The sequence below is a fragment of the Oxyura jamaicensis genome, chromosome 21, assembly GCF_011077185.1.
Source record: "Oxyura jamaicensis isolate SHBP4307 breed ruddy duck chromosome 21, BPBGC_Ojam_1.0, whole genome shotgun sequence".
NCBI classification, from domain to species: Eukaryota; Metazoa; Chordata; class Aves; order Anseriformes; family Anatidae; genus Oxyura; species Oxyura jamaicensis.
This window is the reverse complement of record NC_048913.1, coordinates 4,626,364-4,648,898: the sequence shown is the minus strand read 5'-3', so window position 1 is coordinate 4,648,898 and position 22,535 is coordinate 4,626,364. Positions and strand designations below refer to the sequence as shown.

Below are 22,535 nucleotides of genomic sequence, written 5' to 3'. Positions count from 1 at the left end.
GTAGCATTAATCTTATTTCCAAGTAAGTAAAATCATCACTCAGTTCCATAAGGAAGACACTGTCAGGAATCATAGAATATATGTAATATTTTACTCCCAGCCCAACAGATTTCCACGTCCAGAGTATGAGTTGTTTCTTCATATTTTAGAAGCTATTGTACCTTTACAGAGTCTGATGGTATCCCACATAATTACCACGAATCTCACAAAAGCTCACGATGTTTTTAAGCCCTTTAAGCTTCAACAGGTTTTGTCTGCCTCATTTAGTAGCTGTAGTAATTCTGAACTGATAGTGAGGAAGAAGAAATGTCTGTAAGATTGTATTACTTATTTTCTTACTTATTTCTCAAAGTGTCAGGGCTAATTTCAGTTTCTTTTTTTAAATAATAATAATAATAATAATAATCTAATTAATTTACTGTGGTTAAGATAGATTTAAGTTAACCTCCTCTGTTTCTTTCCACTAGCCCATCCCTGCAATACTAGTGTTACCAGAGAGATATGTTGCACATGGAACAAGTTGGTCTGACCTCTTAAAGGTATTTATAGGAGGCAGAATTAAGCTTCTGCGCAACAGCACACAAGGTCAAAAATGAGAGATGTGTTAACCTAATTGAACAACCATGTGCAAGTAAGTCTTGAGTAGCATTGTTTTTACTCTGTATATGTGCTAATAGCATTCAATTGCTTTGCAGACTGGAACCTACGTGATTGCTCAAACCTCTTGTCATTATTGTGAGATGACACTATTTTGTCACAGGCTTGCTCCCCCTCTGGTAAAGTGAGCTTAATTATTCTGAGAACAAAGCAGCTATGGCACAACATAAAGTTTACATAACACATTTAAAATGCAAGCAAAGTTTTTCTCCTGAAATACTAATCTGCAGCTTAAGGAGAAGTATTTTGAATAATGACTTTGTGTCTTGTGTTGTCCTTTTTACTTTTTACCATTCCCAGAACTACACAGGTTTAAGTTCTCCTCTTGTTTGATGTTGACATACCCGTTTAGACTTTTTATATATATTTATATATTTTTAATTGTTCTGATTTAGATCAGCAGTTAACTGGAAACCAAGCCCTATCATTTGTCTTTTTCTCCTCCCCTCTGTCAATACATTCAGAAGACAGGTACTTAAGATTGTTTTTGATGTTTATTAGCAAAAATCGTGTATTTAACATGGCTAACCGACAGCATTTCCTGAGCCAGAAACATCATATCATTTAGATTAACAGGTAGAATGAATCAATTCTTGTCTGTACAGCTATCATTGGACATGACGATGCATGGCCTCTTGTATATAGCTGTCTTTCCATGTAGGAACCAACACTCATATTCAAGCTCTCTTGAAGACTTGTTTACATACTTGATTCTCACAACGAAGCTCCTAAAAAATAATATAAATAAATAAATACATAGTAATCAAAGGAATCATCTCCAAAGGTGAACATCAATCATTTGCCATGAGTACTGACCATCACTCACCTGCTATGCTAATAAGTTATGGTTAATATTCTGCATTTAACTATGCAGGAGAAAGAAGAATGAAACAGTAAAATTGTTCTAGCTAGACTGGCTGAAAGCAGAATGTGTTTCTCATGTACTGTCAATCACATATACTGCTGAGCTAGAAGAAAACTTGTGCATGTCATGACCACAATAAAGACTGTATTTTGGTCATAGATACAATTCTGAAATATATATATAAATCTGAAGTAAAGCAAATACCAAGTGGAGCTCATCTCCTTCAAGCCAGTGAGTCCAGCCCCTGTTCTTCTTCTCACCAATCTGCACACAGACGAGTTTGTCGTTGTCCCAGGTAACTAGGCTCTATTGAAGAAGAAAGCATTCCTACATGTTATCTCAGTTCTGAAATATACCTATTAGTTAAAATCTTTTCTGATTAAAAAAAAAAGACTAAATGCTATTGTGCAGGGAAGTAAATTAACTCAGGATCCTACCTCGGTATCACACTAGAAATGGTATTCTTGATAGCTTCAGCTGAAGTAGCAAGATTGATTATGGCATCTTAATTCTGTAAGAATTTTTTATTTATTTATTATATACATAATCAGTCTTACCTTGCATTTTCTGTTATCCAGGCCTTTATTGTCTTCGTCAAACTCTTCTCCAATTTTGAATTGGAGCATGTAGTCTCTGAATGTGCTTGTGGTATGGATAGATAACATGTCCCCATCCTGTTTGATCACTTTCTGAGGCTTCAGCATTTTTGCTATCTTGCGTGTTGCAAAATCAATACCTTTGACAGGAGAAAAAAGGATAAGTTGTGCTCATCACCAGCCATTCTGACAGCCAGGATTTACCTTCTTCTATTACTTCTAGAAGCATTTCTTAAGAATAGCTTGCTATGCAAGGCTTTGATGGATTTTTTTTGTTGTTGTTGCTTTGTTTTTTTGTGTTGTTGGTTTGGGTCCACCCATCCCAAACTGTTATATGTTATACAGTTCAATGCATGTTCTTGAAAATACGGTTTCCCCACACATAACCCCCAAGAACCCCTTCTTTATTAGATAAAGGGAATAATTAATACCTCTTCTTTCACCCTTTGAAAAAGGAAAGGCATTATGCAAATTAACAAGACTTTTTTTGTACACTGTACCTTAGAATCAAATGAAAGATGGTCCTAAAACTGAATTACTCAGGCTCATTTTCAGGACATGCCGCTGACTATTAAGACCTTTTGAGTGCAACTAGAAAACATCACACTTAAAATATTGTCTGGTTATCTGTAGCAATCAGTTATCTTGAATATCATCCTCATGGTCTTCATAATACTGAGCTTTAAGTATTGTTTTTAGGGTTTATTCCTATTTTTCTAGTGAATGTTTATTTATTTAGAGGAACAAACCATCTATTTGGCAGACAATAGTTACATGCTCTAGTTTTTCATAAGATGGGGTGTTATATTTCATTTAAAAGTCCTTTATATAGGCAGACAGTATTTATTATCATGGAAAAAAGTGAATCTATTCTTTGTAAAGAAATTACTTTGTATTCAAATTGCAGAATAGAACTTGGGAATAAATCCTCATTATGGAGTACCCTCCTCCCCCTATGACAACACAGCAGGATGAAGAAAGGGAGAAGAGTTTTCAACAAGGTAAAGCTATCAACTAGACGATTATAGTAGGTCACCCAGCATATGTATGGATAGAAAATAGATTGCATTCTGGTTGCGCATGCAATTACCTGCAAGGGATACTGCTAGCAGTCAGCTTACACAAGTCTACAGGGCAGAAAGAGGTGGGAGAGGTAGGTGAGGGGAAGGGGATGTGCAGGGTTGCCTGCTGTCACAGTCTATAATGAGCTTTGCACATGAAAGCTAATAGAGTACCAAGAACTTTTAGTTCTCTTTACAGCACCATTAGTATCTCCATAAAGATCTGAATGAGATAAGAGGTTAACTTCAAGCACATGAAGAAAGGGATAAGGACTGCTCAACAGGTCACAGAGTAAGTGAAGTCTTTTGTGAGCTGTTTAAAGATTCATGATACTAAGCAAAACAGTTGCCTTGAATTGACAAATACACAAGAAATTGTTTGTTATTTAGCAATTAACCCTAAGACATAGGGTCTACAAGTTTGTTCTGAAAAGCAAGAGAAACTTAGTAGACAGGGAGAACTCTTCCTCATCCCTGATAAAAAGTATTCAAAAGTTCTACTTTTAACAAGTACCAGGCTGAGAAGTTCCTGGAACCTACCAGGATGCCTGGGTTACAGGCTAAAATAATTGTTAATGCTATGTAATTAATCAGCAAACAAACATCTCTTCATTTTTTTTCTGGACAAAAAGGTTACCCAATAGCTAGAGGTTAGAAGAAATCAAACACTTCAGAAGGAATCTCATGGAGGAAGGAAGAAGGATAGAATGAGGTGTTTCACCTACCTAAAGCCACCATATAGCCTTCAAAATTGTCATTGCTGACAAGGTTCCAGGTTCCACTGAAATCTACAGGCATTTCTAGACTGCAGAAAGAAGTTGCAATCAACCCCTGAGCAAAAAGCAAAAATAAAGAAATAGCTTTCCAACCAGGCCTTATATGAGGAAGACTGTGGGTGGAATTACATCAGAGATCCTTTCTGATGGAGGGGAGGGGTACTGTTGCTGAGCCAATAGGTGACAGGATATTTGTGGATTAGCTTCGGCTGAGTTGGAGGGAAAAGTTCACAGCTTCTGAAATCTTTGTATGGAGCAAATGTTATTAACCCAAGAGTCACAGTACAAACGAAAAACTGGTTAAACTTCTGTCTGTCTTGTATCCTTTAAAGGGAATCATGGACACAATCTGTCATTACTCACATTCCTTGCGGGTATATTGGGTATGGGGGTTTATGATCTGAAATCTACACATTTGTTGAAAAGGCGATCTACCCACTGCAAATTCATGTGTTTTAGCAGGCAGGGGTTGACTGGTAAATTGTTCATGGTACCGTATTGGCAAGTCTTAAAGTAGTACTTATGATACAGTAATAGAACTAAGTAGAATATCTCACTGGTTTATTCCTGGAGTGAATAGTAGGCAGCATTATTGTCTAGTGGCTATAACAGGAAAGTGAAAGACCAATCGTTTTTGCATATGTTATTCTCTAATGTGACTCTCAACACAACTCTGCTGTGCCACAGTTTACCCAATTGTGTTCTGTACTTCTGTTAGTTACATCTTAGGTAAATGGACATCCAAGGACATGGGAAACATGCAGAGTGAATACCAAATTCTCTGGTTTCCCTGGTGCTTTTACCAGACAGAAAGTTTATGTAACAGCTAAGCATGAGACAACAGATCTAGAGGTCTGAGCTCTGTTCACAGTTCTACAGTTCTGTATTTATCAGTTTTTCTAAATGAAAGAAGTCATTTTCTAAAGGAAAGAAGCACCTTTTATTGCAATTCACATTTAACTCCTAAAAACTGCTAATAACAGTAAGAAATTCAAAAAGTACTCATGTAGATAGAAGATGTGGCTCTGCCCTTGCTTTTTATTCTTGACGCGTACAGTAAATGGGAGATCATATGGAGCATTAATCCCGTTGATGCTTTATTAGGTGCTATGCATTGTGGTAGCGTATATAGGACGTATAGCACATGGTGCAGCTGGGAAGCTTCAATATTGGACTTTATCTTCAACAAACTGAAATAAATTCCTTAAATGATGACCCAGTAACATATTTTGAAAAATGAATAGAAGAACACTGCACTTCAAAGGGAAATGATATGTGAGGAATTTGGAAATAAGACTTGAATTCCTACAGAAGACATACAATTCTCCCGTCATTTGCAGTTCTTCCATCTGTGGCCACTTTTTGCAAACTGTATGCCTTATTGTGACAATTTACAAAGTACGTTTAAAAAGAAATAGGAGTTTAATAATCCTGAAATAGTAAGCACTCCAGAATTTTGAAGTACTGGAGTTCCTTATCTCTAAAATAGGGAAAACAACAGTTCCCAACATTGTGCGTATGTTTTAAGCATCAGCTTAATCCTATGTTTTAATTTCTCAAATGGGACAGTAGCAATCATGACTGTGAAGGCTACATTGAAAGAAAAAAAAAATAAAAAAAAAAATCATGGACAAGGGAAATCTTAACTGCTACTAGTAAAAAGAGAATTTGGTATTCTGAATCTTGAATGAAAAAAATCACCTATACCTACTACATTTACCTGGTCACTGATTCAGGTCATGCTGAATAAAAGGATAATATTTTGCAGAGAAAATTGTTTCACTGAACTTTAACTACATTTTTGGAGCTCACAGTTTGACCTATATGACTCACAAAATCATGTGAGTAGGAAATTAGGACGTCAAAGCTTCTTTCCTGTTTGCAGATGGATATTGTTCTCTAACCTATACTAAACTGGGAATGGTACAGAGAAATGCAAATTAATGTTTCCCCTGGACTCCAGTAGTAGCATTTCACCCACAATTTGTTATTACAAGATTACAATACTAAAAGAGCACTGTTGCAATACTACTAACTCTTCCAAGTAAAGAGAAGTCAGTAATAGTATAAATCCTCCACAAAAGTCTGGATTAACTTTTTAGTTGAAAATTAAGATGGTGCTGATTGTCTGGGATGTGGTGCTTCTTTCTGTAAATCAGTTCTAAATCTCAAACTAAGATTTATAGAGGATACTCAGGTAACTAGTTCAAGACTAAGCCAAGGAACTGTATCTAATTTTGTGAGAACTCCCTAGTGTCCTGGCCACCTCCTGTGATGATGGTTCATTTCATCTTCCCTTACAAATTCCCCTATTTTTTTATTTTTTATTTTTTGTGGAAATATATTTTATCCATCTCCATCCTAATTGCTGTGCAGCATTGAGCATATAAAACATTCTGCCAACGATGTGGCCTCATTATAGAAGTAAATTAAATGGTTCCTACTGCTGTTGCAGTATTTGTAAAATAATTTAAGCCTGAATTACTTACGTGGTATAAGGACCCTATGTTTTCTTAACAGAGTAGAACCAAAAGCAATAATGTCAAGAAAGCAAGCCTTGTTTTTTCTCACAGAATATCTGTGAATACATTACAACTCTTTTATAAAGAAGTTCAATGAACTGCATGATTCACAAACCTTACATTTACAAGTATATACATTCTCTCTTAGACTTAGTCCACTCTTGCAAGTTTTACTACTTGAACATTTCAGTATATGACACCTCACTGACTGTGATGCTGATATTTAGAACTGACTGGAACAGCAGATTGTCAGTATATGTTTACTTCTAGTGCTGTAATAGGGAGATTTCTGGATCCCACTGGTAAAACAAAAGATCCATATTCACCATGATTTTTGAACAATATTCTGTTTTGTATAGACAAAACCGTACTGACATCATTACTACTTAAAATTTATGCTGTCATCAAACATCAGATTTGGTTAATGACTAAAATATTGCATGCAATTTATTTTATCAAAAGACCCATCACATATAACTACATTAAAACCCAGTGAAACAACTGTCTGAAGATCACAGCTTTATAAACATCCTATTAAATATGCAGTTTCTGTAGAATTACACAGTGCACCAATATATAACAATGTCATTATTTAGAAGAATAAACCTAAGGTGCAGATTTACTATGAAAAGTGACCACATAAATGGGGTGCTTCCCTACTGGAAATACCTGCTGTGCTTATTCAGAAGCACACTAGTTGATGTGCATGCTGAAAATAAAATTTTCATGCTCTCTGTTCTTGTCAACCATTAAGACAGACAACAGACGAAAGAGTAACATAGATCTTATCCTTTCTCATGCACCATCAATAATACAGTTTATCTTCAATGGCAGTTTGATGCTAAGGTGTGACAGAGGGGCTTAATATGTCCTTCAATGCCTTTTTAACTGTTGATGACACATGAACCCGGCCTCATTATCAAAAGACTGTGTAAGCTTGCTTAAGCTCTAAGGGAAAAAATGGCAGTCTGAGCACATTTGATGCAGAAATCACCAATGAAAAAAAAATAAGACCTATGATGCTACTCTATGTCATGGTAGAGTTACAGATGACCTTCTAAGCTGTGCCTTGATTTTGTTATACTAAAGATCTCCTTGTACATTCTCTGTAGATGGCATGCCTTTGAGGAGAGGGAGTGAGAGCGGCCGTGGTGGAACCCAGCTGCCCACCCGACTAAAACCACCACTGTGGCCACCTTTACAGGCTAGAGCTAACAGAACAGAGGTTCTAATATATGATAATTTTATAATATCTTGGGGCTCCAGGTTTGCATGTGTGATCCTAGCTCCACTGCAGGTTACAGGTTCTGCCACTAGAGTCTTTGCTCTCCTGTTGGGTTTTATATGAGCCCTGCACATTCTAGGGCAACTTGTGATGTTCTGTGTTTGGCTTCTGGCTTCTAGACTCACCCTAAGCTCTCAGTGAAGCCCACACCTCTGCATTAGTTTTTGGGGATCACCTGCCAGGGAAGGAGGATGACAGGTTGTCACAGTTATGAGCCCAAAGCAAGTCCTTGGTTCTAGACTTGCTCACCAGCACGTATGCTCTGCACACCAAGAACTTCACATTCTGTTGGCTTTGTTGATCTGAAAAATGTGAACAGATTTGTCTTGAGGAGATAGTATGAAAAAGCTGTTGACCTGTTAGGTAGCGTCTTGGAAACCTTGACATTTTTATTAAGGCACGTAATCCAAACCAAAAATGGGATGACAGCAAAGAAAAGGAGGTAGAATTCTATTACCATGACATTCACAGTGCCTCTTTAGTTTATATCCACTTAATACAGACAATATGTTTTTAGATTCTAAACCAGATTTCCAGCAAAGAAAAACATTTCACTTATGAACAGTCCTAAGTGTCCTACTATTTCTTTTCAACTCCACTAACATAAAAACATATCTAGCTATATACATTTGGCTCAAAAGTAAAGGCTCTATTATTTCATATAAAGGGACAACTGTCTGAGAATCTGCAATGACACTATTATTAACTTCTTTACAATTAAATCAATCAATGGCTATAAAGCAGTTTCTGAAGTAGCTCCATCCTCTTGTGAGAAACATTGTTGAACTGATCCTACAGCTCTGGAAACATGAATGGAAAAGTAAATCACAAGGCATTTTGGGGAGCAAACTACGTGAGAGCAAGTAAACAGGCTTCATATTTGAAAGGCAGGCAAGTAAAAGCATGATCTATCTAGCACCATTTCAGCCAGGAGTAAATTTTTCCCTTCCAGGGTATAGCTAAATCATTTCTTCAAGTTGCATCATATGTTAGCAACTTAAAAAGTAATAATAATTATAGGGATTTACTATCAGTAAGTGGTACGTTTTGAAATTAAATGGATTTGTTACTTACAGCACTGTGAGTTATTAAAAACATTTGTGTTCCTATTTTATAAATAGCAGAGCAGTCTGAGTTAAAACAAATCAGAACATTTTCATTTCTTCTGTTCATCAATTTGTAATTCTCATATACCACTGTGAATTCTTGAATTTACTTAATGAACTGTGACAATATGCTTAAAAGTGAAAATCTTCTAACTGTATTTTTAAAAAAGATTGTGTAGGCCCAATTCTTAAGCAAACCAAACCTCTACAGCAACTACATGTCTACTAAAGCCACAGAATTTGCCTTCTATTTAATAAAAAAGTCACCAAAAACAAACAAGCAAATAAAAACTAAAAAACAAAACACATTTTCCTGTACTGAACTAGTACCTTTTCACAGCAGAAAGTAAATTCATTGTACAGGGCCTGTTAGTTCTTGGAATCACTTGCATATTTTTGTAAGGGAGCTAAGACAACCCCAGCATTCGTGTCTTCACTCTCTGGATTATATAGATTATTTTTCTCTATGTATGCCTGAACTACATCAGGCACTAGGTAACGAATGCTCTGGCCTCTCCGCAGCGCTCTCCTGATCCTGGTGGAGGAAATGTCATTTGTGATCCATTCTTCCACAAGGTGAATATTATTCTTATGTCTCCACAAAATATCAGATTCGTAGATGAATTTCTGAACGTTGGTTCCAGCCCTACTGATGCATACAAGGCCATGATTTTGCACAATTTCAGTGATGTCCTCCAACTTCCACAGGTTGGGGATCCCAAAGGATTCCAGCATGTCACTTCCACAAAGCAGTTTAATCTGTGGGGTACCTTAAAAAGAAAAATAAATGAGAAGCTGGGCTTGGTTTAGGCCACCAGATTTTAGCTAGCTTGATGGGGACATTTAATATCTAGGCCAACTCTTCCTATCTTGATTAAGATTAAATTAAAAAAAAAAAAAAAGATTCAGAGCACACAGTTTACAATTAGTAGCCTTAACATAGGGTTTCTCTGAAAAAAGGTTATGGAAGCCTTTTCATTCAAGAGGATCAGAAAATATACTCTGATTTGCTTATTTAGCTCTGGGGTGAGTCAATCAAAGAATCAAAGTCAAAGAAAATCTAGAGAGGATTTCAGAATAGCTAATTAGGAAGGGATACTGTAATGGTTTTAAAACTTTATGTGACGCTCTGTAGAGTTACAGAAGAAGAGCTAGTTTTTGCATGGCAGGGGGTGGAGAGGATTGCATAAAAGGAAAGAAAAAACAACCCCAAACCACCTATTTATGCTTTGGGATCTAGATGAGTAACCTTTTTCACTAAAATCAGAAACAAGAAGTACCATAAAAAAGTTACTCATCAGCACAATTCCCTTGAAATAGCAACTATGGTTAAGCATTTAATTTGCAAATAAACTTAACTTTTTGTATCTGGACTCTGATTTTTCTTTTTAATAGGCTCGTGTCTATTTGGTTCCTGTTTCCTCTTCCGTCCCGGCTTTGTTAAAGGTAAAGTATTCTGCAGACTATTAGTGGGATCAGAAGACAAAAGCTTTTGATGATGGTACCTGCAAAACAGATGTATTTTAGATAAAGATGCAAGAGAATATAGGGAAGATTTCCCTAACCTTTCCCCACTTCGTCTTTCCCCACAGAAAACCCATCCAAGAACTGATCTGCTGAAAGAAGGATTTCTGAGAGTTGGCTTATATGGTAAAAGTGCAAAGATTTCAAAGCAACAACTATAAGGTTTGTTTCCTTGTTTTTAAAGAAAAAGAAGAGCCTCAGTTAAGTAGCAGTGACTGAAAGAGGAAAAAAAAAAAAAAAAAAAAAAAAACATAAAATAAATAAATGAATGCCTTTAGATCATTCTCACGCCAGCCTTTAAATACACAAATGGGCAGCCTAACACAAAATCAAATGAGGGAAGCTTGCATAGCTTATGCCCACCCTATTTTAGTCTCTTTTCTTTCCTTAGGAATATATTTTCAGCACAAAAACTAAATAGAGGCTAAGAAAAAATATATGATCTTATAAATTGTTCATGGGCACATTTTGTGTACATTCAGGACTAATGTTGCAATCCTTCATTTACAATGTTTATACAAATAGTATTTTTGACTTCACTGAGTTTTATTCACATGATTTGGGATTAGTTTAACTTGTAAGAGCTAACAGCATTCCTTTTTATTCTATAGGTTCTTGAGACTTTTTAGGATTTTGCAGAATAATACCTTAAAACTTTTACTGTTTCCAACCACTCACTCTGGCTGCTTTCCCAGTCATCAACTTCCACCCAATCTGAGTTTTTGGTAGCTAATTTTGCCATGGTTACTCGGTGATCAGCACTGATCAGACCTTTCTTCTTATATGCGTCACTTACTGGTGAAATTATTCCTTTGATTACTTTGTATTTTCCTGTGGGGAAAAAATAGCATATCGCAAAGGAACATGAAAAGTGGCTGAACAGATGTTATTTCCACAGTATTGTATTTAAACTATCACACACTCATTGTTCACTACAGTCTCTAAGTCCATCAGTGACAGTTCTAATAACTAGCCCAGTGGAAAAGTACGGTATATTTCTGCCACTGTACAAGGAGGCACAATTAAATATTCACTAAGAAATATTAGAAAGATATATCTCTATGACATCTACTCATGCCTTTCTGATTTCAGAAAGAAAAACTATAAAACCAGTCTTTAGTTCATTAGAATTAGTAAAAGGCAGCAAGTAAGTGAGACGGTTTGCTGATGTATTTAGCCTACAGGAGTCAGTAGGACACGTACTTATACTAGCTTCAATACCTAGTTTTCCAAAAATATCTGTCACTGTCAAACAGGCATACACATAAACAAAATATTCACCTTAACATTTAAGTGTCTGGATAGAGAGCTGTTTTGAATGATATAAATTACCACCCTACCTGTTTCATCAAAATAGTCTTTAGCCAACTCAAATAGCCTGAGATGCATGTTGGTAATGGGATTGAAGGACCCACAGGCCAGCAGTACTACTTCAGTCTTCTTGTCGGGATCTTCCATAGCCATTCCTCACTGCTACAGAGCCAAGAGGAGAATGTTGGGCCTAGTTACTGCAAGAGAGATTAAAAATAGTCATTTCTACTCATTTGCGCTACCAATAAGCAGCTGATTTCAAGGGCAAATTGATCGCTATATTTTCCTTCCGTCAGCATTTGGCCTGTGAACGTTCCTGTGATAGTGCATTATCCAGCTTTTAAGAGATTAAAACCACTGTCTCTAGTTCTTCCTGGTTATTCCTAAATAGAATGCAAGGAGGATGACATATGTAACAGATATGTGAACCTAACTTTGCCTTGTCCGTGTACTAACTTAGCAGTTGCAATTCCCTCCTATATGCAAGAGAAGGAAGCACCTTTAGGAAGTTCATTAAAAATGGGCAGCTCACCAAAAGAGAGGCCAGTGTATTGCCCACTCTCAAGAAAAGCAGCTTGTGAAACAACAACAACAACAACCAAGCAAATAAAAACAACCAAAAAAAAAACCAGGAGGAGAGATTATTAAGGTCTCCAACTCCAGGACAAACTTTATTAGAATGTCATTTTTTTTTCAGATGCCAGTGCCAATCAACTGCTGAGAGACACATTTGCAGGGAACTTCCTTATAAGTAACCTCCTTCCTTCTGGTGCTTATAGCAGGGAATAGAACATCCTCTGAGAGTTCCCAGTGCTGCTGCTGTAATTTGCTGATTATTTTCAGCAAAATCTACGTAATTAACATTATATTGAATTAAATTCTGGAAGAGAGGCAAGAAGACAGTGCTATGACCTAAACATGAAAACAACCAAACTACTTGGTTTTGTGGAAAGCAGGTACTGTGTATACCAGTGGAACTGATGACAGAAGAAAAGTGAATTTTAAAAAGTTTAGTGAAAGCTGCAATTAAATACCTTTTTTTTCTTTTTTTCCCCTTTTTAAAAAAGTACATCAGCACTGTTCCAATTCTGCAACTTGAGTTTCAGAAAGATGTTAAAGAATTGGGGAAAACAAGGAAATTTCACCACTCATCGATTTTCATTTCCCCTCCCACTGCATGGGTTTTTGCTCCTCAGTGCTTCATGAGAACATTCTGGCTTGCCAAGATGGTTTCTCCTAGGCTGGCCCTGAACAAGCAAATGAAAACTGAAATATATTATGGGCCATTCTCCTGCTTGTTACTGTTTTTGAGATGTCTGAGGCATTTGTGTTGAGCACTGAATAGTCTGCCATGATTTCTACAGCACAATCTGGCTGGAAAAATCCCAGAAGGTCAGCCTCATGATCAGTCTTCTTTGCAAAGAAACAGCAATGCTCAGTGCCGCCACAGTGGTGATACATCTCATCACAGCTGAATCTTCTAACAGCTCCTACCTACTAACATCAAAGAGTCCTTGAATAAAAGGAAATCCTGCAAGGCATCTTATGAGGTACATTTTGCAAGTTTTGGTACTTTTCTGTGCTTTTGAGTTTCACAAACTTTTAAAATATTCTTTATTATTGCAGAGTAGTTCAGCATTTGAAGGGTTTGGTGTTGCTCAGAATGCAGTCTTCACAGGGGCATCGGCTCGAAGAGTTACTATGGGAACAGGCAAGGAAAGAAGTTGGACTTGCCTTTGTAATGCATAAAGCCCCACTTGCTAAAGAAAGTGACTCATACTACAAATTGGAAAAGGATTGATTAAAGGAAGATTTTAAGATGAAAATGTATAGTGCCTTCTCTGGAGTTAGTCAAATGTCCTTTTTCATCCTTTTTTTTTGCATTCTTTAGAAACAGGCATGTATTGCATCATAAAATCACCTTGTAGCACTGCATATCTGCATACAAATTAAGAACATAACAGTTTGCCCATGCCCTCAGCCTCCTAATCTGCGTTGACATCCTCTGTCTAGGACCATTTGCGTAGAAAACAGCTACATCGCTGATGTGGACAGCGGCACAGATGGCAAGAGGTATCATTGTGATTACTGATGCTATTTTTGTCATCGCTATACCCAGCATAGTACCTACAGAGCTGGGACCTGCTTTGTACGAAATGACCTTCATAGAGCTCTAACTCTTTGGTATGAGCTACGTACACAGTCAGTTAAGTGTGGTTTGTTTCACAACACTGTAAATAGCCACATCCATTATTGTTCCCTTATATCAAGTACTAAATGAAATGTTAGTAAAATCTCTCTGTAGAGACTTAAAAAGTAACAACCTAAAGCTGTGCCAATGTTTCTGTAAGCACAGGATGCCATGAATCATTTTCACTTTTTCATAAAGAAAAAAAAAAGTGCAATATAATGTATATGACCCTTTACACATATGTTTATATAAAGTCTCAGCATGCTTATACGTGATTTCATTAAGTGTGCACCACTCGCAGCCCTGACACTCGACACGTATTTGCACAATCCCCGTCAAGATGTGCCTACAGCAGATTTTGGCAGTCCTGAAAACCAAGCTGTTCGCTTCCACGGGTGCGCAGGCAGCGTGGTGAGTCCGCCTTGGCCTACCACCTTTCATTTCCGAGGAAAACACTCATTTATTAAAAACAGCTACAAAAAATAGAAAGATTCGGACGTATCACACTGCCGGCGTGAGGAAGCTCTGCTAGCAGCCGCCCCGCACCGGGCCCGCCGCTACCCGGCCCGTTTCAGCAACCACCCCCGCCACCAGAGCCCGGCCTCCCGTGCCCGGCCCCCTCGGGTCCCCTCGGTCCCTCCCCGGCCTCCTGGATCCCCCCGCTCTTACCGCCCGGGGCCTCCCGGCGCCCAGAGCCTCAGCGGGCGGCGCCATCTCCGTGGCCCCGGCGCTCCGGAAGCGGCCCCGCGGCGCCCCGCTCCCGGCCTGCCCCAGGTGAGGCGGCGACACGGGGCCGGGTGGCGGGAGGGTGGGGGTCCGTGAGGGGCTCGGGCTCCTCTCCGCGCTCCCTGCTCTGCCTGCGGGCAGCCCTGCGGCCTCCCCTCCCTGCCCCGCGGAGCCGCGGGCCGGGCGGTGCCGGCCTTGCTTCTTTCACCGTCTCCTCCCCCAGCCTTTCGCGTTTACCGCTCGTCTCCCGCCGTGGCCGCGGGAGGGTCGCGTCGCTTCCCCGGGTGCCTTCCAGAGCCGGGGCGAGCCGGTGGCATTCGTGCACGTGCCGGGAGCCGGCTGCTCAGTACCGGGGGAGCCGGCGTGTCGCCCGGGTGCAGCCTTCGGGTCGCTGCGCTGAGGCCACTTGGCCTATTTAATATCCAAAGAAGCACGGATTTTCTCTAGAATCTTCTAGTTTTCTGCAGATAATTGTTTCAGCTGGGGTGTTGACGTGCTTTGGACACTTAAATTTGGGGTTTTGTCTCTTAAGTAGTTCCCAAGGGGCAGTTGTAGAGAAGGTGAAGAAGAAAAATTGAGGAGTTCTAGGATGTGAGGAGACGGCCTCAAGTTGTGCCAGAGGAGGTTTAGGTGCGATATCGGGAAGAATTTCTTCACGGGAAGGGTGGTAAGGGATTGAAACAGGCTGCCCAGGGAAGTGGCAGAGTCACCGTCCCTGGAGGTATTGAAGCGACAAAGACTTAGGGATATGGTTTCCTCACGGACTTGATAATGTTGATGGTTGGGCCTGATGACCTTAAGGGTCATTTCCAACCTAACGAATTCTATAAGAGCCGTCTGTTTCTCATACAGAGACGTGAAGTCATCAGTAATTGATGCTAGGTTTTGGAGATGTTTCTATGTGATATGGCTGTTTGACTTACTATCTTGGCATATGATTTCTTGCTACAAAAATAACGGTCCTGTAGACCCAGCCTAATATTCAGTATTTCTGCTGCTGGGATCTCAAAGTGCTTTTATTAGACATTCTATCATCAATATATTGATCAACTGGATCACTTTAAAATGTGTTTTAAAGTGTTGATACATAACAAAACGTGATAACACGTTTTTTCTCCTAGGAGTGTTATGTAACAACTTCGGATTTTCTTATGAGAACTGAAAATGGCTTCAAGAGGAACAACAGAGACCACTAAACTAAAACAGAACTTGGAAGAGCAGTTGGATAGGTTAATGCAGCAGCTTCAGGATCTGGAGGAATGCAGGTAATAAAAGTAGATGCTTTCCCCTTAAATGGGAATATTTTTCCTAAGTGGTTGGCAGAAGGGAATTGTACCTTTCAGAAGTCTTGTGGTTTTTTGTTTTTGCTTTGTGTTTTGATGTGGCTTTATTTTTTTAAAAATTATGATTGGATGTTAATATTAAGTAGTAAAAGTGATGTGGAAAGAAAACATTTTTTATTAAGGTCATTCTATTATCTTGAGGAAAATGAGGGCAAAAATACTCATTACTTTTTTTTATTTTTTTCGAAATTTTATATTTCAGTGGGACTTGTTAACTTCCAGTAGCTGTTCACAGAATTCTCAATTTTCATATACGCTTTTTAAATATCAGTTATTTGCTTGTGTGTGCTTTTATTTTGCTTTGTCTTATAATTATAGATTTGGTTGTGTATTTTTTTCCGTAGTTTAACATCTTCATGTGATTCTCCTGACTCTTTATAGCTCTTCGTAGGCTAGTAAAATTTGAGATAGATGGAATTGCTAATTACTATTTTTTCTATGTCATTAGTGGTTCTTAAGAATATTGTGTGGTTTTTAGATGCTTTCTCTGGGTATAATTCTAACTAGCCTAAGCAATACATATTTAGTGTATTTTCAAGAACAGTTCTGTGTGTCATTCTTTGAGTTGACCAAGGCTTAAACAGCAGGATTAAGGGCTGATGTGTTTTTTTTCCTGAATCATTTGATGGTTTCGGGGTGAGGAGGTGGGCTTTTCAGATAATTTGATCCACCTTACCTATAAGTAAGGCAATCTCACTGCGTTTTGTTGTTGAGATCCCAAATAAATTTTTAAATATTGCACCGTGTGTTTAGTATCTCGTAGTTGTCAGTGTCTTTTTAATGCAAGTGAATTTGTACAAGCAGCACAACTGCATGGACAGCTATGAAGAGGTGCAAAAACAAGAAGTAAACTCATATTCGTGAACTAAATAACAGCTAAGAGGGCTAGAAGCAGAATAATCTGAAGTGATGTGAACATTTTTATTGTTGTTTGAGAATGTGTGCTGCATGATACACCCTGATGACCTTTTTTTTTTTCCATAGTACATCTCAGCTGTAATCCTGTGATTTAATACATCTTGTTGGCTCTTCTTTAGAGAGGAACTAGATGCAGATGAGTATGAAGAAACAAAGAAAGAAACCCTAGAACAGCTGAGTGAGATCAATGACTCACTGAAGAAGATTATGTCTGGAGATATGACTTTGGTGGATGAGCTCAGTGGCATGCAACTGGTAAAGACTATTCTTACTCAGATCTGTCTGACTGATGTGTTATTAAAAGTAGGTTGTACTCTGCTTGGACTCAGTGCAACAGGAAATAGATCTAAGTGGTCTATTATAATACCTGTACAGGTGCACGTGAAACCTGCATCTCTGCACTGAATGTTTTTATTATTTAATGTATGTGTACATATTAAAAACTTGGTTAGGTCTCTTCCTTTTAAAACAGGAGGGAAAAAAAAGAATCCATGATAACACTGTAGGAAAAAAATGAAGGAAACCACAGGGCCTGAGTATTAGATAAACTTACTAAATAATTTAAAAGGTGTGAGAGACAATCCAGGACAATATACGGTGAGAAACAAAGTTCTTGCCTATTTGTTAAGAAGGGTAAAGATAGCATTTCCTATGCTTGTACCACTGGTTTGTATTTCAGAGAGTCATCCAAATGAAAAAACTAACAGTGACTGTAAATTCAAGTTCTTCTGGTGTATCGATTTTATGTCAACTTGCAAACTTTTGATCCATTTTCTGTCTTTTCAAGTGTTTAATGAAAGCATGGTTTGTTCCTTCCGAGCCCTATGTTTTGAGTTTTGTTTCCAGAGAAATCATGATTTGTTGAAAAATAATTGTGGTGAGATTTAATGTAATAGCTCAGATATTCTGTAGGGTATTTTGAATAGCAAAGGGAGATTGACCTCATCAATTACATTCTGCTTACTCTTAGAAGAACTGTAATTGTCAGTGTGGGCATAAAAACTGCTTAAGATGGCACAGCACATTCACTTGTGCCTGATAATATCAGGAAGATGTTGGAAATTTAATTAAGACCTGGACTCTAATTAAAAGTTCCACATCTTTTTCTCAGAATAATTGCACCAATTAGTGGATTTTTCAAGCCCTGTGTAAATGTTGGATATTTTTTTCATCTAAGTTCCATGGTTATGCAAACAAAGAAAAGCTCCCTGATCAAGTGATGCAGAGGATACTAATGATGCTTTCCAGCCTTCATTAATCTTGTCATGCAGCTATAGTTCATGATTGCTATTAGTTCTGGTCATTCTTGTTCTTTTTCGTACAGGCAATACAAGCAGCCATCAGCCAAGCATTTAAAACTCCAGAAGTAATTAGAATGTTTGCAAAGAAACAACCAAGGCAATTGAGGACAAGGTTGGCAGAGGTGAAGCTTTCTGTTTTACTTTAAGAACAGTTTATTTGAACTAGATTGATGTAAATTTGTAATGATTGCAAGGAGAGTACCAAGTGTGTTAGGAAACGCGGTGGCGGCATCACGAGGAGATAAAGAAGTTATCTTTCAGAGTTTGTCCAGTTTCAAATGTTCATTGTGGTAATGGGGACAACAGTGTATATGAGTTATTCTCTATCTTGCTATTTCAAAACAAAAATATTGTTAACAGAAAGTGAGCTGAGTATAATTGCAGATGGAAGATCCGAAGAGTTTGAATCTAGAATTGTGTTGAGGGGCTGAAGAGTGCACTTGTGTTTCAGATCGTGACTGAACTTGAGACTTAGATTAAGTGAAATGCAATTCCCTTGTGTATCAGTGATGTGTGAATCCATAATTTTGAATGAATAGGAGTCTTTGATTAGAAGAGTTCCAAGATCAGAGACATTGAGAATGCTAACGTCAGAATATCTGTTCAATGTCAGAAAAAATGGGCAGCCATATTTTGAAGAATAGGTAGGTCTGTCCCTAACTTCCATGGGTACCATGCTTTTACTGTTGGTATGTTTAGGCTGTTGCAGTGGTCATGCTGTTCTGAGTGAAACTAATCGGAGGTTTATATGTTCTGATATTTTCTTTTGTTTCCTTGGTATACAGATGGACAGAGACTTAATGGTTGGGAAGTTGGGACGAGACCTATACACGCAACAGAAAGTTGAAATCCTGACAGCCCTCAGAAAGCTTGGTGAGAAGGTAATGTGTTAGCATGAAAGGTAGCTGGTGAATAGACAGTTTTATCTGTGTACTGAAGACAAATCTTACATATTAAAAGAAGAAATTACAACTTTTTTAATGAACAAATCATAAAATGTAGCTTGCTTTCATACTAAATGTCTTGAAGCCCTCACTACTAAACATGCCAAATAGTATTGTACATTTATATAAGACTATTACTATCTTTGTTGGGCCTTATGAGTGAATCACGTAGAAGCTCCTACAAGATGATACTTATGAAAGTTGCAATATGAGTCTTTTACTAGCTAACTACCACCTATCCAGCTAGCAGGAACTGTCAGAGACTTTTGATATACCTTGAGATTTAACTCAATTCTCTATTGTTGGTAATATCTGTTCCTTGGTGTGAGATAAATACATTTGAGAGATAAGTGTTAAACTTTGTATTTCCCCAATAATTGCATCATTGTGCAGAACAATCCTGGTTTTTGTGTGTTGTGTTTTTTTTACCGCTAGAGGGAGGAAGAGAAGTTATTTCTTTTTGTTGAAGGTATATGAAAAAATTGGTTGTTGTGTATCTCTGTAGTTAAACTTTTCTAGGAAATGAGGGAATGTGATGGAAAACATCAAGTGTGGTACTAAAGGGAGGGACATGCCAGGTAGGTGATATTAGCAAGTGCTTTCCCTCAGAATATTGTTCTTGTTAGAATGTCAGGAAAAAAATGTTTTGGAAACATTTAATTAAGATTCACATCTAATTAAGATTGTGAACTGAATGTGTGAAGTTACTTAAACTTCACACCTAAGTCCTGGCATGAGTTCCTTGGATCACTGCAGACAAGCCACCACGTTATGCTTTGACAGCCTCTTTATCTTTTAAAATGATTGGTAACCTACTTCACAGAGGACTTCCCAGGATAGTGGTTTCGCATCTTTTCTGAATGTGACAAATGTTGGTAAATATTACGTGTTTATCTGCACAATACTGCAAAATGTTAGGTAGTTCGATGCTTGCTTACAAAATACAGCAAAGACAGGTAACTAGTAGTTTTTTCCCTACATCTGACATGATTCTAAATGTTTGTACCTGATCTTCTATTGTAGCCTGTATTTTTAATTGTTAAATTGACACAAATGCTATGGGTAGTTTGAAACGTTTAATTCTTCTTCGTTTTAATAAGGATGTATGTCTGAGGTTACTTAAATGAGTGCAGATATCTGCACCTTTCAAATGTAGGTTATTGCTTCATTATTGTAAATATTTTATGGGCATCTGTCACCAAGGCATCAGAACACAAACATAAAAGCAAAATCTACATGTGTAAATGTCACTGATGGTTCACAGTACACTTCACAGGAAGAGACCGTTTTCTAGGTCACTGTTAATGTAGTCAAAGCTGGCTGTGGCTCTTCTTTTGGCTTTTGTCAGTAGATGATAGGAGGAGAGCTGAGAGCTTAGCTCATTAGTGTATGGACCACATGACAAAAAAAAGTAGTTTGCATCCTTTGCATAGTTTCGGTACAGAGATGCGGGGTGACCGTTTGATCAAAAACTATCACTGGAAGTCTTGAAACCTAGCGGTGCATACGCTGTCCTTTCTGGACTGACAGAGGGTATTGAGGAAGGTAATTCAGTGCAGGGCAGTAGCTCGTGTTTTTACTTTGGCTTTTAGTATTAGATAAAGCTGCAAATTGATAATCCCTGTAAGCTGTCGTATTTCATGATATGGATGATGGGAATATGGTGGGGATATGCATAGTTAAGGTATCAAGTTCAGTTACGGCCTTTTTTGATTTAGCTGACACCCGATGAGGAGAGCTTCTTGTCAGCAAATGCTGGTGCAGCCCTGAGCCAGTTTGAGAAAGTCTCCACTGACCTTGGTAAGTTTTCATGCTCATAAATTCCGATTTCTTTGCCTTTTCAAACAGTGATAACAAGAAACACGTATGATTCTCTATGAAACAGAAAATACAAGCAAAAGATACATGCCATTGAATTCTGACATGCGTTTTTCAATGTTATTAACAATGAAACTCTAATATATTGTCCATGAGGGAAAAAAAATGCAGCAAAAACTCAGTGCCAAAAAGCCACAAAAAGGCAAGTGTTCCACTTAATGCTGAAGCCTTGAATGCTCTGTCTCAAGCAGACATATCACTCGTACAGTTAAACAATACCTTTTTGCATTAATGACTCTTCAGGAGAGCCTTTTCCACTGCTTGATGCAGAGAACCCTGCAATTACTGGCACACTGTCAAAATAGAGCTTTAAAGCACTCTTCTTGCCATGATTGTTGTAACTCTAATCATGTTGACAAGACCAAAAGTTCATTTATAATACGCATTAAATAAGCACGACACTTCATTCTATTTTTACTCTTAGAATTGTGATGAAAGAGCTATGAATGGCAGGAATGTGCCAGACTAGGTCAGGGTACAGACGAACTAGTTCTGTGACTGAACTCTCAGTACTCCTCTTTCTGAGTGCAAGCAAGGTGGGAACCCTGTTGTTCAAAAGGGTGCTTCATTAGCAGCTTTCTACATAGCTAGTTTTGGAGCTGTCCAATCCAGTATAGCTCTGTTTTTTCTTTTTATGAGCTCAAGTGTTCTAATTTTCAAAATGCAGGTTTGATTTCTTTTGATTTCAAATGTTTTGCTTGATTTGTTTGTATGTGAGGAGATCTCTGAAGTACAATTTCTAGTAATACTTACTGAAAATGTTTTTCCTTTCACAGGATCAGGAGACAAAGTTTTTGCTCTAGCAAGTTTTGAAGTAGAAAAGGCAAAACAATGAAGAGGTGTGTGAGGCTTGAATCTCTCCAGTTGTCAGCAGCATTGGACTTCTGTCATTGTAATTGTTTTTTCTATTTTTAAGATGTTGCAAAAAAAGGGGGCAAAACCTATCAACAAACCCTAAATCTCCTGGGTTCTTAAGCAGAAGTTTTGAAGTAAACAACCTTAAAGTGCACTTGGTAACATTGGTGTCTGTGTACCTCTCAGTAACGTAAGTTCTGAGGCTAAACACTAAATGGTACTCTAAAAACAAAACCTTATTATGACTTTCTTTGAAAAGAATCGGCTATTTTCAACTTTTCTGAATGTGTATTTCTCTAACTATTAAAATGCATTTTTTTGCATGTGGTTGTACCAAGCAGATATTTTTTCAGGAACAGTCCTAATGAATGAGTTATTTTGGGGTGATAATTTAAATTGCTCTCAAGTTGTCTTAATTTCTGTCTGGGCTCCCTACTAAATATTTTATACTAGGAATGTATTGCATCTTTTAAAAACTGACACAGCTTATTTGAAGTACCATCTTTCTACAAACTGTTTGCAGAAGAACCAAAATGAGACTGTATGCTGATCGTTGGCCCTTGTCTGCTTGTGTACTGTGCACATGAATGAGTGTCATTGTGTCCCAGCCTTGATTGACAAACAATGGAAACCCTGTAGAGAGACTTCTGGAGAAATTTAACCTTCTGTGTTGAAA

General features: G+C 38.0%; 3 protein-coding genes across 6 annotated transcripts; 1 reads left to right on the top strand and 2 right to left on the bottom strand.

Moving 5' to 3' along the window:
* Positions 1–1,132: 1,132 nt before the first annotated feature.
* On the bottom strand, positions 1,133–6,757 carry RBP7 (retinol binding protein 7). The gene is made up of 4 exons (XM_035344672.1): positions 3,905–6,757; positions 2,080–2,258; positions 1,727–1,828; positions 1,133–1,385 (listed from the first exon to the last, which is right to left on the bottom strand). The coding sequence occupies exons 1-4, from the start codon at positions 3,975–3,977 to the stop codon at positions 1,335–1,337; spliced, it is 405 nt and encodes a 134-aa protein (XP_035200563.1). The 5' UTR covers positions 3,978–6,757; the 3' UTR covers positions 1,133–1,334.
* A 1,369-nt stretch (positions 6,758–8,126) lies between these two features.
* On the bottom strand, positions 8,127–14,679 carry NMNAT1 (nicotinamide nucleotide adenylyltransferase 1). The gene is made up of 5 exons (XM_035344666.1): positions 14,567–14,679; positions 11,733–11,900; positions 11,040–11,223; positions 10,228–10,373; positions 8,127–9,638 (listed from the first exon to the last, which is right to left on the bottom strand). The coding sequence occupies exons 2-5, from the start codon at positions 11,854–11,856 to the stop codon at positions 9,238–9,240; spliced, it is 855 nt and encodes a 284-aa protein (XP_035200557.1). The 5' UTR covers positions 11,857–11,900; positions 14,567–14,679; the 3' UTR covers positions 8,127–9,237.
* LZIC (leucine zipper and CTNNBIP1 domain containing) lies at positions 14,282–22,182 on the top strand. 4 transcript variants are annotated; one of them, XM_035344670.1, is made up of 7 exons: positions 14,282–14,305; positions 15,742–15,885; positions 17,001–17,136; positions 18,206–18,304; positions 18,968–19,063; positions 20,845–20,926; positions 21,781–22,182. In XM_035344670.1, the coding sequence occupies exons 2-7, from the start codon at positions 15,785–15,787 to the stop codon at positions 21,837–21,839; spliced, it is 573 nt and encodes a 190-aa protein (XP_035200561.1). In that variant the 5' UTR covers positions 14,282–14,305; positions 15,742–15,784; the 3' UTR covers positions 21,840–22,182. The 4 variants fall into 4 exon arrangements, with proteins under 4 accessions (XP_035200561.1, XP_035200559.1, XP_035200560.1 ...); XM_035344668.1 differs by lacking the exon at positions 14,282–14,305 and adding an exon at positions 14,531–14,668; XM_035344669.1 differs by lacking the exon at positions 14,282–14,305 and adding an exon at positions 14,814–15,250.
* The last annotated feature ends 353 nt before the right edge of the window (positions 22,183–22,535 follow it).

What these genes read in the sequence shown, in the direction of transcription:
- RBP7 (XM_035344672.1), bottom strand. Translation starts at nt 3,977, where the DNA reads ATGCCTGTAGATTTCAGTGGAACCTGGAACCTTGTCAGCAATGACAAT. An exon ending in AGGCTATATGGTGGCTTTAG is followed by an intron (nt 2,259 to 3,904) that starts GTAGGTGAAACA and finishes CTCCTGTCAAAG; the next exon opens with GTATTGATTTTGCAACACGC. An exon ending in AAGGAGATGAGCTCCACTTG is followed by an intron (nt 1,386 to 1,726) that starts GTATTTGCTTTA and finishes ATTATTTTTTAG; the next exon opens with GAGCTTCGTTGTGAGAATCA.
- NMNAT1 (XM_035344666.1), bottom strand. Translation starts at nt 11,856, where the DNA reads ATGGCTATGGAAGATCCCGACAAGAAGACTGAAGTAGTACTGCTGGCC. An exon ending in AGACTATTTTGATGAAACAG is followed by an intron (nt 11,224 to 11,732) that starts GTAGGGTGGTAA and finishes TTTTCCCCACAG; the next exon opens with GAAAATACAAAGTAATCAAA. An exon ending in TCAGAGTCCAGATACAAAAA is followed by an intron (nt 9,639 to 10,227) that starts GTTAAGTTTATT and finishes TTTCTTTTTAAG; the next exon opens with GTACCCCACAGATTAAACTG.
- LZIC (XM_035344670.1), top strand. Translation starts at nt 15,785, where the DNA reads ATGGCTTCAAGAGGAACAACAGAGACCACTAAACTAAAACAGAACTTG. An exon ending in CAGGATCTGGAGGAATGCAG is followed by an intron (nt 15,886 to 17,000) that starts GTAATAAAAGTA and finishes GCTCTTCTTTAG; the next exon opens with AGAGGAACTAGATGCAGATG. An exon ending in TGAGGACAAGGTTGGCAGAG is followed by an intron (nt 18,305 to 18,967) that starts GTGAAGCTTTCT and finishes CTTGGTATACAG; the next exon opens with ATGGACAGAGACTTAATGGT.